Source organism: Astyanax mexicanus, chromosome 9, assembly GCF_023375975.1.
Source record: "Astyanax mexicanus isolate ESR-SI-001 chromosome 9, AstMex3_surface, whole genome shotgun sequence".
Taxonomy (NCBI): domain Eukaryota; kingdom Metazoa; phylum Chordata; class Actinopteri; order Characiformes; family Acestrorhamphidae; genus Astyanax; species Astyanax mexicanus.
Window position 1 is genome coordinate 22,763,698 of NC_064416.1, and position 20,100 is coordinate 22,783,797.

At 43.5% G+C, this 20,100-nt stretch overlaps 1 protein-coding gene across 3 annotated transcripts in view; it reads right to left on the minus strand.

The window, feature by feature from the left end:
- The window catches only part of znf423 (zinc finger protein 423), a 209,821-nt gene that overhangs the window by 7,130 nt on the left and 182,591 nt on the right, over positions 1 to 20,100 (minus strand). For all 3 annotated transcript variants that reach the window (XM_049483701.1, XM_049483700.1, XM_049483702.1), the window contains one exon: positions 18,034 to 18,149. In XM_049483701.1, coding sequence (XP_049339658.1) covers positions 18,034 to 18,149 — 116 coding nt within the window. The remainder of the gene's footprint in view (positions 1 to 18,033; positions 18,150 to 20,100) is intronic.

A 20,100-nucleotide genomic window follows, 5' to 3' on the forward strand; every position in this document is an offset into this window, starting at 1 on the left:
CATTCTAGAATGATTTGAATTGATTGTTCTATATTAGAATGAATGTAAAGAACGTTACAGATAGGTATAAATGGGAAGAGCATTCCTCAACTACTAAAAGCCATTCTGTGTGGAGAACATTCTAGATTAGTATAAATTTAAGATAATGTTTTAAGTTAGAATGCACAGGGAGAACATGCTAGGTTAGTATAAATGAGGAGAACATTCTGGAATGATTTGAATTAACTGTTCTATATTAAAACGAATGTGAAGAACATTCCATATAGGTATGAATGGGAGGAACATTCCTCAAATACTAAAAGCCATTCAGTGTGGAGAACCTTCTAGATTAGTATGAATAAAGAGAGCATTCTGGATCACTATGAATAGGTGTGAATGGAAAGAACATTCTTTCACTAGTAAAAGTCATTCCATAGGGAGAACATATTAGATTAAATGAGAAGAACATTTTAGATTTGTTCAGATTGGAGAATATTCTAGATTAGTTCATAGGAGAAGAACATTCTAGATTTGTTCAGGTGGGAGAATATTTTTTATTAGCATGAATGAGCAGAACATTTGTAGATTTGAATAAATATAGGAAGAATATGATAGATTAGTATAAATCTAAAGAACATTCTAGATTACACTAGGTAACAGTATGAACTGAAGAGAATATTTTAGAAATGGGAGGGAGAACAGCCTTTAGAGCACTATGAATTAGGAGAACATTCTGCAACTGTATGAATGGGGAGACCATTCAAGAACTCAAAGTACTGAGAACAATCTTCTTGAATAGTGTGCACAGTAGAAGGAAGTCAATAAGGGATAACATTGTTGAACAGCGCAAATGGGGTAGAACATTCTTGGCCAAAGTGAACAGATTAGAAGATTGGACACTTAGAATAGGGCAGAACCATCTAGAGAAGTATAAATGGCTGGAAAACGGTTTGAATGGAGGAAGGTTTTCTACATCTATGTGAAGGGGCACAGAAAACACTCCTGAACTACTGAGTGTGAATGCCTGTCAACACAGTTTTAATATGCCCTTCTTTATTCACACTGTTTGAGTGTGTTTTTTTGCCCATTCACACAGATTTAGAATTCTCACATCCAAAGAAAACACTCTTATGTGTGTGAATGGGTGAAGAAAGTACCCCAGAAGAGTGTGAAAGGAGATAAGCATTCTGGAACAGTGTGATTGGATAAGGGCAGAGTGAACACTGGTGAAGAACATAGGTAAAACACAGGAAAGGTTTGGTTTGGTTTTAGCTGGTTAAAGAGGGGCATGTGTATATGTTTTAGCTGATTTACGGGCAGTGATATGTTACGATAATAGAAAAAAAAAAAGCTTAAGGCTGACGATTTTAAGCCTTCTTTCTAGGCCCGGCCTCCAGCCTGAGCTACTGCTACCTGCCTGCATCTTCATAAGCATCTCCCCAGTCCTGCACCGCTGCACACAGCACACACCCGCACCAAAAGTCCTCAGTGTGACCACTCTGGAGCTCCAGCAGGGGGGAGGCTGCGCACTAGGTGGAACAGCCTGCTTTCTCTTCCCCCCTCTGCTCAGCACCGGGGCCATGGGGGGGGGGGGTGTGCGGTGGGCAGAACAGCCCCTTGGAGCTCAGTCAATATCTACGCTGTCATTGTTTTCCTAAACTGGTTATAAAAGAGAGGCTAAATCCTGCGGAGCTGCGCACTCCTGGGAAATATGGCCCAGTCGCATTACTAATGCAGAGACCGCCAGACTGCTGCACCCGCTAAGGGGGAGGAGGAGGGAGAGAGAGTGAGGGAGAGGGAGAGAGAGAGAGAGGGAGGGCAATGGAGAGATAAAGGAAAAAAATCAAATCTGCGTTTCCCAACACTGCCTCTTTTCACACACAGAGCATGTACGCGCAGCCGGACCGGAGCTGCTGTCATGTCACTTTCAATCAGGGTTCTGCGCGTGTGTGTATGTGTGTGAATATGTGCCGCAGGGCCCCTGGCTCCCGGCTCTGTGGTGCCCCCTGGGGACGGTGCGGTGTCGGTGAGACTGTAATGTGTTGGCTAGCTCTGTTAAAACAAAAAGAGAGAAAGAGAGAGAGAGAGACAGACAGACAGAGATACAAATGCTAGCAGTATGCTGGCTGCACAGTAGATACAGTCTAAGCTAGAGAAATGCTATGGTGAGCCTTCGGTCAATAGACTGTGCTATCATTTGACTTCACTGTGTTACAAACCTGACCTCAAAGTGCGCGCACACAAACACATACACCCTTCACATCACTGGCATGCCAAAAGTCTTGTCCCATGACTTATGCCATGTCCCATTGAACCTATACTGAAACTGAAGCACTGATGCAGCATTTGTGTGTAGGGCCTCCTGCATTAAATGTGCGTGTGATAATTGTCTACCAGAGACAATTCTAGCCAGACACCACCAGTGGTTAAGATCATTACCACCCACTGTGCTGTCCACTATGTGTAGTAATACCTTTTGTAACTGTGGACCGGATTGTAAATGGAATATCCCATCCATCGAGCACCCACTATCAGGCCTCACTGGAACTCCAATAAATCATATTGCCTTGTTATAAGCATGCTGGCAAAGCCACATCACACTCACAAGATAACACCTCACAATCTATACTGATGTGGGCCTTTCCAAGCCATTTACTGAGGAAAAAGGTTAAGAACAGCTTAAATACTTCTCATGGCTTGTTTTATAATGTTTAAGTTAGCTTTAAGCTGGTTTTGCAATGACTGGGTGTGTAGAACTGTTCACTTACATGTATTACTTTTTTAATAAAAAAACAGCGTTATTGCAATGTTTCTCACACAGCATTCCCAGTCTTGTGCCATGATTTGTGATGGTGAAGGAACCATGCATGTATTGTATGGCCTGTATTTTAATAGGGTTTTCAACTGTCCCGTAAAATATTGATTATTCCTAACTTAACTGAAATTTAATGTAATTGATTTATTACGCAATTCATATTTCCAACCATATTTATGTCTATCATGTTATTATTGGTATAACTAAACATCAGCTAATGGAAATGTTTTTAAAATACTGAGATGCTTAAAATATTAGTCTGACCCAACGGTAAACCTCTAAACACTGTAGCGTCCTTACTGTACACCACACAGTGGTCACACACAGGACAGAAGTAGACAAGACATCTTGAGCAGTGGACACTGCCAGTCTCTCTATAGGCCTGGGATTGGAGACTGGACACAAACAGGAAGAGGAAACACTGATGCTGGCAGGAGAGACTAAGAGAGAGAGAGAGACATGGACAGGGAGAGAGGGGGCGGGGTGTGCAGAGGGGGTGTGGAGGGCAGTGTGTGTGTGTAGCTTTTGCTCTCAGGACGCAGGCCTGTCCCTCTCTGCTCCGTTTTTAACACAAAATGAAAAATCACCTTCGCCGCCTGGTGCACTTTAGTGCGGCTTATTTTTAGACCCACTTGACAGTCTTCCAAGGGCCGGAGACTAACAGATGGGCTGTCTTAAAGCTTCATATGCTCCCAGCTCTCACCTCCCAGAGACAGGAAACTCGCTTGGGAACACGCTACAAATAAACGGCCCCCTGCCCTGCCCCTGGATTCCCTCTCCGCACACACAAGCACACGCTCACGCTCAGGCCGGCCTGCACCCAGCCTGTCCGGGGCCTCACCCAGCCTGTCCGGGGCCTGTCCGTGTCCCTGTTCTCCCTCTCTGCGGCAGTGTCCTGCTTCACTACAGAGCACTGCGGCCTGCCCCCTGTGCACTAACCCAGGGGGACTTCCTCCCGCCCCTGCTGCTGCCACTTAGTACTGCCAGCACCGGACTCTCCTACCGCTGACCTGCCTGAGCTTATAGTTATTACACGCACTCTCTCTCTCCTTCACACACAAACACACGTTTATACCCTAATCATAACTTAATTATATATATAAAAACAAAAGTATTGAGAAAACAGCTTATACACAGTTTTGTCTAAAATTAAATGTATTAAAAAGAGTTTATCTTGTGTTTGTTGGAGTAGCTGTTTCTACTGTCCAGAGAAGACTTTCCTTGGACTAAATTTTTGGAGGATTGCTGTAAGGATTTCATTGCATTCATCTCTATGGTCTTAAGTAAGGTCAGGATTATGATGTTGGATTATCACAACCCACCTCATCTCAAAGTCCCTAACTCATCCCAAATGTACCAGATCATTACAGATGTTCAATACTGTGGGCCTTTATACCCCTCTTGCACACATTAGGCATCTGCTCCGGAAAGTACTAATTTATTGTCAATACACCTCTATAGACACTAGAAAAATGTCTACAAATATAGTATAGAAAATAAATACAAAATGTTGGATTAGCAGATTAAAAGATGTCTAGATAATAATTTTATGGAAATCACAGGTATGACACTATCTGCAGTGACAGCCTTTGCTCTTCTAAAGTTAGAACACTGCTGTGAGAAATTTAGTGGCTGCATTTAGCCACAGCCACCTGTGTCAACAAAGTGCAAACTTAAATGAGCTAAATTTAAATAAATATATAAATGACTAAATTAAACACTCAAACTTGTCGAGTAAGAGTGAATCACAACCTGCAGGTGAATTCATTCATTATTCTCTCTCTCTCTCTCTGGTTCTTCTGTACTACACACTGGCCCTGACCTACTGCTCCATTCTGCTAGCTCAGAGCAGTCAGCTGGTACTCTTTACACACACCCACACAGCCCTCATACATAGTCTCCCTCACATAATATCAAACACCTGCACATATACACACACACAAGTGCCTCTGTCCCACACTTGTCTGATGAGAACAGATTTTTCAGGCAATTAGTCGTCCAATTATTCTGAACAAATTAGGCAGCTCGGGGAGAATCTTAAGAAATGTACAGTTTCCTGGTGGCTAATAGGGTAGCTATAAATGTCGACACATAGCGAAGAAAACACGCAAAATTACATGCTCCCTCACACCCACACACATGTACACAATGCATTTTTATCGCTCAGTTCCACAAAAAACATATGCGCAAACACACACACACACACACTCACGCACGCATGCACACACACACACACACACACACACACACAGACACAGACACACACACAGTGATGTGGAGCTGGTTGAGCTCAGTGGGACAGTGAGGCTCGAGTGCCAGATGAGCTCGCCTGTCCCAGACGGGCCGTGTCATGGGTGACAGCGCCGCGGTAGGCTAAAGCTATGCTACGCTACGCTAACCGTGTTCCGCTGCTCAGAGACGCACCGGAGTACACACACTGCCTTTCCGTGTCACAGCCGCAACACACCCCTGCCAGCCCCTGGGGAACGGGCCCGTCAGACTACAGTACAACCCTGAACTGAGAGAGAGAGAGAGAGATTATGCCATTACATTACACTAGAAAGAAAAAAGAGCAAAAAAGAAAAAGATAGACAGAAACAAGGTGTGAGAAAAACAAAGAGACCACAAGAGAAAGTAAGATGGAGACAGTGAGAATAAAAAAAGACAGAATGAGAGAAGGACAAAAGAGAGAGAGAGAGAGAGAGAGATACTGGAATAAGGGATGAGAGAGACAAAGAGAGAACACAAGAGAAAGTAAGATGGAGACAGTGAGAATAGAAAAAGACAGAATGAGAGAAGGACAAAAGAGAGAGAGAGAGAGAGATACTGGAATAAGGGATGAGAGAGACAAAGAGAGAACACAAGAGAAAGTAAGATGGAGACAGTGAGAATAGAAAAAGACAGAATGAGAGAAGGAGTAAAGAACGAGAGACAGAGAAAGAAAAGGGGAAAGAAAGGATGCTGTCAGCGCTGTGTGATTTATAGAGTGTAATGTCAGACTCTAGCTGCTGAACGGAGAACGTCAAGGTGTGAAAGACCCCTATCTGTGTGTGTATGTGTGTGTGTGTGTGTGTGTGAGAGAGAGAGAGAGAGAGAGAAAGAGAGAGAGCACAATGTAAGACCCCTTTCTGTGTGTGTGCACGTGAGTGAGCGAGAGAAAGGGAAAGAGTAACACACACGTGAGACCCCCTTTCTGCATGATGCGTGCATGTGTGTGTGTGTGTAACTGTGCACGAGAGGTGTAAGCACCCTACCTGTGTGTGTGAAAGCGAGTGTGTGAAGGACCCCCTGCCTGTGTGCGTTTGCTATGCTAGAGATCATTAGAGGACCATACCAGCACATAATGTACAGTGTGATTACTCCAGCAGTTCTCCACCCCTACAGTCTGCCAGAGAATGCATGTACACACACACACACACACACTCAGGGGCATTACACCCCTACAGTAAGATTTCTATAAAAGTACGCAAGCTAACACTGCATCTCTAGTAAGTGTTAAATGCAGATCTCAGGCCACTATCAATCATTTTTGCAGCTTCAAAATGTGGAGCAGTGACAGAACTGTGTTCTCTGGAATGATGGTGCTCCATCCATTACTTTTGGGATGAGCTACAAAGTTGCAGATGAGGTGAGGTGGAGTTTAGATTATTCAAATTAATTTTTATTGTCACAGCAATGCTCCAAAATCTCAAAAAAAACCCATCCCTGGACAATAGAAACAGTTACTCCAGTTACAAAACAAGATAAACTCTTTCTAATAAACCCTGATTTTAGAATAAACAATGAACAATCAAGTGTCCTAATACTAATTTACATTTGTATCATGTTACACAGGTAGCCACAGGTTGCCCAAGGACTCCAGTAGGAGTAGCCCTGAGTGTTTTTACAGCTTGGCAATTGAACCCTAGTCTGTCAACTGGAAGGTTGTGGTGTTATCCACGACGCAGCATCACCCTAAACCACTGTCACTGCCTTTTGCTGTGTAGGTGTGTGCGCTTTGTATTTAGAGTCATCTGGGCGACAGCACTCTGGCTCGTACGTCACTGTCACAGCATTGACAGTTACAGTCCCGATCTGGCAACCCGCTCGCCAGACGACAACACGGCACGCAGCGCAGCGCTGCAGCACCAACACACGCGCTTTGCTCTACTGTCATTCCGACTGGGGCTCACACACACATGTACACACAAACCTACACACTTGGAGAGCGGAGTCTGTTTGGATTCCCACCCACCCTCTCTCTCTTTCTCTCTCTCTCTCTTTCTCGCTCTCTTTTTCTCTCTCGTGTTGTGCCTGTCCTGATCTCCCTCTCTGTTTTCTGCGTGTCACAGATAGAACGATGAATACAATAGCAGGCGCAAAAAGCGAGGGGCTAAAGAAGTGAGTGGCAGATATGAGAACAAGCTTTACACTGGCCCCAATGGATCCTCTCCCCACTTCTCTCTTCCTCCCTCCTTCCCTTGTTCTCTCTCTCTTTCTTTTTTCATGCTCACTCGCTCTTCCCCTCCTTCTCTTTCCCTCTCACCACTCCCCAATTTATTCAATTTAGAGCAGACGCCACAGCTCCCCACGTGCCAAGCTGCTGAAGTTTACTCCCACCACCTACCCGCCCCAACCACCCTTCCATCCATCCATCTACTATCCACCCATCCATTTTCTCCACCCTCTCACGGACTGTATCATCATCCCAAGCAGTGGTGCTTCTTGCGCGATTGGTTATAGCCGTCCATACCTCGCAAAAAAAAGTGAGGGGATTTTGCAAACTGATGCATACTTTATCATTATTCATTACACACATGCGCGCAGACGCACGGCCCGACACACACAGCAGCCCGAACCGGTGTCCCACACAGCAATAAAATGAATGTGAACGTCTTGATTTTCTCTGAAGATTAGCGTAGCTCCCATGGTGCGCGGGTTTGATTTGAATTCACCAGGCCACAATCTCATCTGAGGCTCTGTCTCAGCAAGGGCAGGGGAACGACTCAACAACAAAAACAGGTAAACAACTTAAACATGTCCCCTCCTGCTCGGGCTTACTTCGGCGCCAGGCAGACGTCCACTGTGCACAAGCGTGCGCGAGAGCACTCCCCTTACGCCCTGAAGAACAACACTTTCACACACTGCAGCATCGCTTACTTTCGCATGCGCCATGATCTCACTGTCTGCATACCAAAGGAGACCAACAAATACAGCGAAAAAAACAACATAACAGGATAATCTGATCATTCTATTAGTTAAAGAGTGAGGTCACATGCTTACTTTCGTTATTAATCACATCTTATCTAACATACTGATAGTGATGCATTTAGAACCTTTGGCTTTATCCTCTTTAACTCATTACAATCTGCCTTCGGTGTGGTCTGGGCGCAAGCATATCCATCAGTGCAGCAATTATTACATTAAGGGCATATTTAAGTATTATAAATACACATATTGAACCACTATACGGAAAAAAAAGTAGCGAGACACCTGCTCGTTCATTGTGTCCTCTGAAATCAAGAGGTTTTTTTTCATGTCCAGAGAATGTCTTCTACTGGATTATAGAGAATTGCTATGAGGATCTGAGTGTTGGTTAGTGTTGGATGATAACTATATATCTCATCCCCAACTCAACTCATCCCAAAAAGTACTGGAAGGAGCACCATGTTTCTAGACAACACAGTTCTTACACTGCACCATAGCTCCCTATCCTGTGCCTGGCATTAGGTTAGGCAAGGTGCCAGAAGGTTCATGTTATTAATCTGTGTGTTTGTAAATCTGTGTCAGCAATGGGTGCAGATTTAAATGACTAAATGCATTAATTAGAATGGGTGTCCACAAATATTTAGACAATGGTGTAGGTAAACATCCCTACTTATTAAATATTGTACATTAACAGAATACAAGACATCAGCTGTGGTGTCCTCCCCTGCTCCATATCCTGAAAGCATGCAGTGAAACCTCAGATAACCAGCCATTGTGCCTATGGAGTTGTTATGGCGGCTTTTGCTTATGTGGCTCCAGGCTGAGGTGTGTGGGCAATTGTAAGTTTGTAAGAGAGTATGTGTGTGTGTGTGTGCTCTCCTCAGCCCAGTGCTCATAGCTTTAGCTCCAGCTACTGCCCATACTGCAGTCCCTAGGCTACACCTCAAGAAGCCAGCCAATCAACAGTGAAGGGGGATTTGGGGAGTGCATGTGTGTGTGTGTCTCTGTGTAGAATACTGTGTGTGTTGGGGTTAGGGGTCTGAAGAGAGCCCCCTAGATCCCCATTCTAATAAAACACTGTGCCATTCCACAAGCTAGGGCAGCTGGGACATGGGCAGACAGCCACGAGCGTGCGCACACACACACGCACACCCACACACACACACACACACACACTCTCACACAATAAAACTGTACGTCAACAGTATAAACCCAACAGTATCTACAGCAATCATAAACCTGACACATATATGCTCTAAGACAACCCTTCAGCGTCCAATCAAATGCTGCTCATGTAACATACGAGAACACAATAACATACTGTACATTTAACAGAAATATTTCTGTAATATTTCAAACAGGCTGGACGTTAGATATTGTGAACAATACATACTCTACACTGCTCTTCACAATATTGCTGATATACATTCCATGTATCCAGACACCCCTCAATTTTGAGGTGCACCCATTGCTGATTTCCTATCGCCCTAAACATTGTCAATAGAATGGGACTGAACCTGAAACAGCCACCCATGAGCCCTGAGCTCACCATGCCTATGAGAAGAGTGTTGCCTAGCATTAATCTGTGGAGCTGTGCAGCTATAAAGCATTGGAATTACATTCTCTGGGCCGATGACATGATGGCGCTGCATCCAGTTCCTTTTGTATAAGGGAGAATGCTGGAGTTGCAGTTGCGATGCAGAACCAAAAATCCAACATCAGTACCTTGAGACTTCAGATCAGTGCCTGACTGATGCTGATCCTGTGGCTCAACGCCTGAATGCAATCAGATCCTCACAGCAATGTGTGGAACACCTGGTGTGACGACTTTTAAGAAGAACAGAGGCTGTTACTGCAGCAAGAGGGGAGGGAATGGGAGGGGGTGCTTACAAATCATCTGCCTTCACTGTTGGATACATATTGTATGGCATTTATGAATCTGTCTGTCTTCCCGCTGTCTTTGTTAAAATACACACACACACGTGCTCGCACACACACACACGATCCAACAAAGCCCTCTTACATCACTGTGCTCTTCATTGTGTGAGAGCTTGCAGGCCTCAAATATTCAACACTTTCAAGATGTCAAGGGGAAGGAGGAGGCATCAACAAACAAGCGCAAAAAGACTGTCCTCTAAAACACACACAAACACATACACACGAGCGAGCGCACACACATCCAAACTGCTGACTTTGGTTAAATATTTACCAGCGCTAAAGGAAATAGTGTATATGTGCACAGATACACACACATACTCAAGCACAGGCGGGGGTGCAGGTTGGAGAGGGAGGTGGGGGGGGAGATGCAGCGCCCCCTGGAGGGCAGCATTAGAGGCAGCAGTGTGTAAAGATGAGGCATGCTGTCAGCGAATGACAGCAGCGGTGCCTATGGTGGGGCAACAGTGGGGGCTGGACGGAGTGTTTTTGGGGGCGTTACCTAGGGAGACAAAACAACAACTGAAAGAAAATACATCTCTCTTTCTCCCTCACTTTCTCTCTCTCTCTTTCTCACACACACACACACACACAGAGTGAGGAAAGTCTCTGAAGTTTCCAGCAGAGGAGCTGGGATCCGGCAGAGTGGGTCTAGCAGCGCTGATCAGGGCGAAGCATCACTTATTTACCAGCTTACGTCTGCACTATTTATGGGACACAAGGGAGAGGCACAGAGAGAGGGAGAGAGGGAGAGGGAGAGAGAGAAAGGGAGAGAGAGAAGGGCTAAAATATGCATGGGGCCTAGCTCATATGGGGTGAGCGAGAGAGGGAAAGAGGGAGAAAGAATGCCAGAGACAGAAAAAGGAGAATAATAAGAGAGCGAGTTGGAAACTGTTAGTGGAGGGAAGGGTTTGTATGTGTATGTGTGTGTTTGTGTATGTGTGTGAGAGAGTGAGAAAGAGGGAAAGAGAAAGAGAGAGAGAGAGAGAGAGAGAGAGGGGAAAAAGGGCGATGCGGGAGCAAGAGAGGATGATGCAGTGACGTGTCCTGCAGGAAGCTCAGGGGAAGCTGCAGGATTAACGGAGGCCGGCCCTGAGCGGGGCCACACAGGGAGGGCATGCTGGGTAGGCCAAGCAGGCCAGGCCCTTCCATCCATCCACCCTCATTAACACACACTCACTGACACACACACAGATACCCACACAGCTACACAAAAACACTACTATACGCATTAAACTGAGCTTTACTAAGGAATGGAATAAATGGGGCTGAATTGAGAGCTGGGAGAATAAGCGGCAAATGTGACCCTTGGCAAACAACACAATCCCAGAAGCTGTCCTCAAGTTCACCACCTATTACATTCAGCTCTACCGAAATAGCCTTGGACACAGGACACACATTCAAAGTGCTTAGATATGAGGAAAATATTAGAGCTGTGTTGGAATTTCTCAATATTTCAGAAGTATATTGTTGTATTGTTGAAGAATTAGGCATTTCTATACACTACCCAGATACTGTATCCAAAACAATCTGATTTGCTTCATACATCATGACAAACAATAGCTATGGATCGAAAAGTGTTTTTTTTTTATGACCATGCTCAAATAACCACCGTTATGTTTTTTAAATGCTGTGGAGTGAATGATGTCGCAAACCTAGCAAGAGAATATTTGCAACACTGTTGGCTGACATATTTGGCACCCCATGACAAGGGAACAGGGATTTCTCAACTTGCTGTTGATCTGACTGAATACACCAAACATACTGGCATATTGGCAGACTCAGATGGCAAGAATAGCATCCAAGAATAATAGCTTTTGCTTTGTCATGGTTAATACAAGCATCTCTCCATTCTCAATCTGCAAAACATGTCATAAACTCATAAAACATCCTGTAAATCTGTTACTTTTATTCCGCCAGCTTCGGTATAGTAGTTTGCAATCATATTAGTAACTACTAGACTGTAATTACTGTAGTATTTGTAGTTAACTCACAACTGAGTGAAATAACCCTGACAATACTTGTTTAATGTAAGAACCTAACAGATTTTATTTGCTAATTTATTTGTCCCATAAAAAAGACAATGATACGTACAAGAATTTTGATACAACAGGTATACACCTTTGGATTCATACATTCCAAAGGACCTTAAGTCATAAGTCTTAATAATAAAGGTCAAATAAAGTTCAAGGGGATAGCCACTATGGTCCAAAAGGTCCAAAAGGGCATGACGGTCCCTTACTGACTGGTCCACACCAGGCTGATGAGGTCTGAAACTCCAGACACTGGGGGGCACGAGGGAACAGAGGGACGGAGGAAAAGATGAAGTCTCGTGTGGAGATATGGAGGGGGCAGTGCATGCCCATTGAGCCGTCGACTGGAGCGAAGATCTCGGCTGTCCGGCCTCAGGGCGAGGTGGACAGTGACCGACAGGGTCCAGCGCTCCTCCTGCTGCTAAATGGACTGACCGGCCATATGCCCAGCGCTGCCGGCCCTACATCACTGTCACGTCGCGGCTGGGGCTGGGCCGCATGCGGGGAACACGAGGGTGGGGGGGTGGGGCTTACGGGAGATGTAGGTCACACCCCCACCCAATGCACAAAGTATTTGCAGATTGACATGATTGAAGTATCCATAACAGGATTTGCTATACTTAAGGGTGTGAAGTTATGAAATGATGCTGTCCATAATTAATGTTCTTCAATGGTTCTTTAGTAAAATCACAACAACTTGAATGCATAAATTTAAAAGTATTCTATTATAAAACTTCCCTCTTAACTTGTAGCATAGTTCTAAATAGTGGTCAAACAGTATTTGACCAAGGTTTAGTGCAAGACAGTGACCTTTACCTGAATGAATAAAGCTAACAGTATTGATTCAGATGGGCTAATAACTTCACGCCTAACTAGCAGAACAGACCTGTCCACCCACCCACCCACCCACCCACACACACACACACACACACACTCATACACGTGTGCAGTGTGCAAGCTGCGGAGTTGGTGGCCCATAGCTCAGGAAGATGAATGCGGTCCAGGCTAGGGCAGGAAGCAGCTGACCCCAGCTGCCCACTGGAGCCTGGCTGAGCTGAGTTATACACCAGCCCGCCCTCCTCAATCTGTCCGCCCCATAAGCAGCACAGAGAGAGAGAGAGAGAGAAAGAGGAACACTCAGAGAAATCAATCGAGCTGGATGAGACGCAAATCTGAACGAAGCCCCACAGAAGGAAATCATTCAGAGAAAAAAAATACCCACACTGTATAACGTACAAGGAAGGATTTAGGTCATTTTGCATCGGCCTAACCAATAAAAAGAGGGGCATTAATATTCTGGATGCATGTGGAAGCCCTATAAACCCGAGAGATGAACCCTGTACAGAGTCCTCAGTGCCAGCTGGCCTTACAGCTCAGTCATCATTTATCACAGGGGTGTCCAGCCCTGCTCCTGCAGGTCTACCACACCGCTTATTATATTTCTAACTCTAATCTAAAAGATGAATGCAGCTTGGACTGGAGCAGAATGAAACACCTGATCCACATGATCAAGGCCTTTATGAGGATCTGAATATTAGCTTTCATCAAGGAGAAAAAAAAACAACTGGCAACAGATTTACTATAGCAATGGAGAGAGTGCGATGTGGGATGGCTGTAAGGAAGGCGACGTTTGGAGAGCCCTGCTTTTTTTTGTAGGAGGAGCTAACAGTGACAATTTCACACCTGAAAGTCCAGACCAAGGAGTGTTTGTTACATTGGACGAAGTAGATTTGGTTTCAGATTGTGTCTCCCTATATTTGACCAGTGTGTAGAATGCCTTTCCAGGTGTCCTTCTACTGGAATCAGATTTCCTTCAAGTACACTCCTGTCACACAGCAGAATGAGTGAAACAGATTACCCTCTATTGGCATACTTGGACCGGACTGAGATCAAGTTCTTGGATTAGACCAAATTTTGCTTCTTTGATCCAGACTGTGGTACACAGCACCTTTCACACAAACTATACTAAGGTCTTTTGGACAGAATTGAAAGGCCAAAAGTATAAGCCAAACAAGGTTGGTGTGAAAACACCATATTTTGCAATTTTGGAGGCATACTTTTTTTGTTCCAGGCTTTCCTGGTGAAGAAGGCCTATTACTATTTTTCTATTCTGGATCATTTGGATGTTACTCAAAGAGTGCATAGAGGTACACACTGCATTTTATTCTGGTTTTCTGGGGTAAACTTTGTTCCTCTCCAAAATTAAAGCTGTGGATCAGAAAAGGAAATTGCATGTCTAAAGCCTGTGCATGTGTGTGTGTGTGCATTTATGTGTGTCTCCTAAACTAAGCACTTGTTTAACTGCTTAAACATTAACCTTATGTAACGGGAGGCACCTGGCGTGTGTGTATGTGTGTGTGGCAGCACTATAAAAATGTGCATGCCTTATGTGTGGTTCCAGCCTCCTTGTGTGTGTGTGTATGTGGAAAGAGGCGGCGAGTGTTTCAGTCTCAGAATGGTGGGGTGCAGGGCCTCCCTGAGGGAGCGCAGATAAAAGCCTGCATGACACAGTGAGAGAGAAAGAGACAGTGAGAGAGAGAGAGAGAGAGAGAGACTGTGTACCTGTATAACTGTGCACCTATCACAGTAACAGCGAGTAAGAGCGAGACCCATCTGGAGAGGAGTAATGTCAGGCTCACAAAGAATGTTACAGTAACCCGAGCCCCTTTCTGATGACCTGTCAACAGCCCACTCTGAACACTTGCTCTGTGCAGTTGAGCGTGAACCTGTAGGGCATAGAGCTGTCTGTTCACCTAGGAAGCGCTCTGCAGCATGACACACACACACACACATACAAAAACCTGACATGCACCAATCCCACTTTATCTCTCCTGATGCCAATGCTGATACCTGAACTCAGGGTATCTCAGGGCTAATACTGGGAACCGATCTGAGATCAGTGGTCTTCTGCTTACATCTTCAGTTAAAGTCTACACATGTCTCGCTGTGGTAAACATGTGGCTCAAACTATGTTTGATGTCACATTTAACACAAAACAATGTTTTGGACTAATCATGTCTGAGTCCATAACCCTACCCAGATGCTTTGGCATGATCTGAAGAGGAAATATTGATCAAATGAAACACAAACAAATGTGTGTAAATCTTATTTGCAGCTACATGACAAATGTCTGGTGGAGGGGACAGTGACTAAGAGTTACTCATTTCTAGGTTAACTTTCAAGCCTGCTTCTGTGGATTTTTAATCATTATGCTCAATAAAACCCATGGACATTGTATGCGTTTCTCAATGCTTTACTATACTATACTATACTATAACATACTATACCCCATATATTTGCAATTCTCCAAAATAAACCAGAGAGGTGGAATGCCATCAAGAACTACTGTAACTAAACTCAAACTTGTTCAATGCTCGCGCACACATGTGAGGGCGTGTGCACATTTCCACTCTACTCTACTCTCTCTTTCTCTCTCTCTCTCTCTCTCTCTCTCTCTCTCTCTCTCTCATTAATACTGGTTGTTGCCAATATCTGTATAAAAGAATTCACATTTATTAAAACCTTCAGAACTCAGGTAATTAACATAACACGCTCTAATTAAAAAATAGAGATTGTAAAATTAATGATTTGATTATTTACTTGAGATTAATTTTTAATAATTTAGTTAGACAGAATTATTTTATTTTTTGAGAATTCTGAGACTGGGCATCAAACCTTATACTTTAAGGCTGTTATAAATGTGCCCCCTTCTTATATTGATGCCCACATATTTTATACACCACATTTCCCTTACTGAGACATTACTTTCTTAACTTTCAATGGAAGTCAATATAACAATAGCTTATTTTTAGGTCATTTTAGAGAATCGACAAAAACGGAGATTGGACAGCAACAATATACTCATGTCATATATGTTATATGCAAGACTAATGTCAGGTCACATTTTCCTACTCTGGAGGCCCACCTGCACAGCAGATTCATAATTTTCATGCACCTGATTCCTGTACATCATTAGCTAATTATCAAGTCCTTCTCAAGCTGAATCAGGTGTGTTTGGTGCAGTGCAGGTGGCATGTGTGTACTGTGTGCATGTTTACATAGATTAGTAATGTGACACAATATAAGCACTAGATTGGTACTTGTAGGCAACCAATTGAAACCGAATAAAATAACCACAGGGTTAAAACAACATTTTTGTTCAAAAATAATAATATTAAATAAAATATTCAATTTAATTGTAATGTATTTTTATTTTATATTTAAATTTTTGCTGTGTTTTTTTTATTTTTATTTTTTGACACAATGTGAATGACTTGGAATGAAATACTGGTACCTTCCATTGACTTCCACTAAAAGCTGCAGTGCTGAATGACTAGAATCACGTGCTGTGGTGCACAAAGTGCCCTTTTCTGCCCATAAATAAACATAACAGTGGCCGTAATGTTTTGTAAAACTGATAAGCCTGTTTAATTATATCCACTATCCTGACATTCTGCTCAAAAACAAGAAATACACAACATATCAGCAGGATGTCAACATTACTACTGAAGATCTGGTCCTGAATTTTTTACACTAGTGCAGACCTATTATGCATGTGTGTATTTGTGTGCGTGTGTGTAGTATGTGAGTGGTGTGCGTACCCTCGTGTTTGTACACATGTGTGTAGTAGAGTGTACAGCAGGTGGTCTGATTGATTTGCAGAGTGGTGGGTCTAATCGTTACTGGCTTGAGGATGCGCCTCGTTTTCTCCTTTAATTCCCTTATTAGCTCTGATTTGTGTCACATCTGCGCCTCTCAAGGCTGACAAAGGCTCACTCTGAGGTCCAGCATAAGTGTTATAAACAATGCGCCTCACCTACAAATGGAAAAGCTGAGCTGGAACAAGAGCTAATAGCATGTAACCAAGATAAAGCCCAGAATTCTTCTGCATATGAACACATGGACAACTCCCGGTGCCAAGATGTATAGCAACATTCCACACGCAAAAAAAAAAAAAACTTTGTAGTTGTATGATTATATAATTACAGACTGTAATTAATCTGTTTCTCTGCATACATTATTATCCTCCTTTGACTCAGGTATTATTATTTGGGTGGTGGTTCATTCACAGAACTGCAGTACCACTCACATGGTGGTGGTGTGTTAGTAGTGGTCAGACACAGCAGTGCTGATGGAGTTTTTAAACACTATGTTCACTCACTGTCCACTCGTTCACACACTCCTACCTAACTGCTCCACCTTGTAGATGTAAAGTCAGAGACAGATGACAAGGATGGCTTTTTATTTCTGGTCTGTGGACTAGTCTCAGTCCAGCAGTGACCTCTAATCCCCTTCTAACATGACACACACTAGCACTCACACCACCACCATGCCAGTTTCACTGTAGTGCTAAGAATGACCCACCACCCAAATAATACCTGCTCTCTGGTGGTCCTCTGGGGTTCTGAACATTAAAGAACATGGAGAATGGAGGGCAACATGTATGCACAGATACTGAATGAATACAGTCTATAACTGCAGATTGAAAGTGATCCTATAAGTTCAGTAAAGCTGATAAATGGACAGTGATAGTAAAGTGATTAAAGGGATCATAAGTGATCATAATATTCTGATATTTAAAAAAAACAATAGAACACAAGCAGGGCACTAACTGCTAATTTATCCTAGCAAGCAGAGCCTTTTTTCACTTCCCTTGGTCATCCAGAGAGAGTGAGGCCAATTATGCTCTTTTGGACTCCCAGTCACGGACAGATAGCTGATAGGCATCAAACTCACTATTCCCTGCTGATAGGGCCAATAGGAACAGTTGGACAAGTCAGGACATAAATGGGACAACTGGAAGCCCCCACAAAGTGTTTTTGAATGGTCTATTTAAAAACTCATTCAGTCATGCTATCAATCATTTTCTAATAAAATCTTTGAAATGCTCTGCATCTTCTTTTTATTGTTCAGTTAAACCCATTTATATTGTTTGAACTTTAAAAACTGATTCCTTGATTGAATCAATCAAAACAACTCACGGACTACTAGATTACTAAGCTAAATGCCACCTAAATGCCATAAAACCCAACAAGACCTGCACTGAACTGAACTTGTGTTTGTCGTTGGAACTGAGTGACTAACCTGGAGTTCAGTCTGGAAGAAGAACTTCTGCGGACACTGCGAGCAGTCGTAGATCTTGTCCTCCTGCCCGTGCACGGCGAAGATGTGCTGCTGCAACTTATTGGCTTGGACAAACACTAAAGGAGTGAGGGGAAAAAGGGAAACAGAGTTTTTTGGATTAGAAATACACTATAAGTATTGGGGACACCTGCTCATTCAATTACGTTTCTTTTCAAATCAGTGGTATTAAAAGGAATTTACTCTGTTATTGTTGGAGAAACTGTCTATCTGTGCAGGGGAGACTAGATCCTGTAACAGTGCTGTGAAGATTTAATTGCAATCTGTGACAACAGCTCTTGCGATAGCACCACAGCTCAAAGCTGAGGGCCTTTATAACCCTCTAGTCCATGTATGGACTTCAGCACAGTGCCTGGTATTAGTTTACGATCCGTTTTTAAAATGTGCACAAGTTGTAAACGCAAAGAAAATGTTGGTACCATTTTTTTACTGCAAAAAAGGGGTTGAAAGCTTGTTGAGATGATGCAAAGCGTGTGAACTGAATGTTGTGAGGGGAGGGTGGGTAGAAGAGCGAACGTTCTTGAGCTCTCTGTATCAGAGAAAGGCGGATGACAGGAGGAGACGGAGAGAAACGATGGAAAGCAGAGGCAGGCTAAACTATCCCCTCCAGACCTTGTGATATTTATCAATAAATCATCCCCACCTTTTCCTCTGGATTTTCAATTCTGTTCCTGTGTGTTTCTCTCTCTCTCTCTCTCTCTCTCTCTCTCTCTCTCTTGCTCTTTGTTTCAGTAAACTTAAGTTTGCTGTGTGTGTATATGTATGTGTGTGTGTGTGTGTGTGTAGAAAGCATAAATTATTAAGACTCCCCGGAGGAGAGACAGTCTCTTACTTATTCATAAGCCGCACAGGAATAGAGTTAAACTTTAAAAGAGAAGTGCGTACCTGTGGGTGGGTGTAGGGGGAGTGTTGGTGGGAAATGGGGGGGGTGGTTTTCAACCAAACAACAACTCAGAAAAGAGGGGAGAAACGAGTGAGAAGTGTTCCAGGGAGAGGACGACAGAAAGGCATGGCACAAATAAAGAACAAAAAGATTAGGAGGACAAGATAGAGGAGGATGAGAAGACTATATAGTGTCCATAAACTAATAAATGGATTCAGTTACATAAAGCTCTGAGAATGTGAGGATGCACACACATACAGTCTGTTTAGTCCATTTAGAGAAGTACTGCCAAAAAATTAGGACCCTCTAAAGCAGATAAACCTAATGAGCATGATTTTTTTTTTTTGCGGTATAAAGCCTCCTTGCATTGAGCTGTGGAGAATTGGAGTTGTGTTCTCTGAAATGATAGAGTTCCTTTCCTGGACAATAAATACAGTTACTCCAACAAAAGCAGGTCAAATTCTTTTTAAAACCTATAATTCCAGAATAAAAACACAGAACAAGCAGGTGCCCCAATACTTTTTTGTCTGTATAATACAGATGGATGGACATGGCGAAGTACAAATAAGGACAATGAACATAAATGTATGCAACCCTTTCAGCAGAAATGCTCCAAAATGACTTGTTACTCAAGTATACAACAAATTTTGGAACTGTTTTCTTGTCAATCCTTTATAACTACAGTCTGAAAAGAACAAAAGATGTCCACAACCGATCTGCCAGAACAGAACAGGTCAGGGTTGAATAGTCAGGGACAAACTGGCCTCTAACAGCAGTCAGTAATGTTGACAAGCTGGAATAATGATTTCTGATTCCCAAAGGTGAGCTGATGGACAGTCCAAAGTGACTTTCAAAGTGTGCCTGAACAAAATACACCTCCCCCACACCCACCCACGTGCGCACAGGGCCTGTTTAGCTAAAAGCACACGTAGAGCGAGGGCTCAACCCTGGAGAGAGAGAGAGAGCGGATTACATTGCTCCTCTATAAACCTGCCCTTTATTCTCTGACCTCGGCTAATGCTCACTGGAAAGCGCCCTTTTTTGAACACATACACACATGCACACTTAACCGCCTCACCTCAAAGACCTTCAAGCCAACTGACCTTCATATAAATACAAAGCTTTTC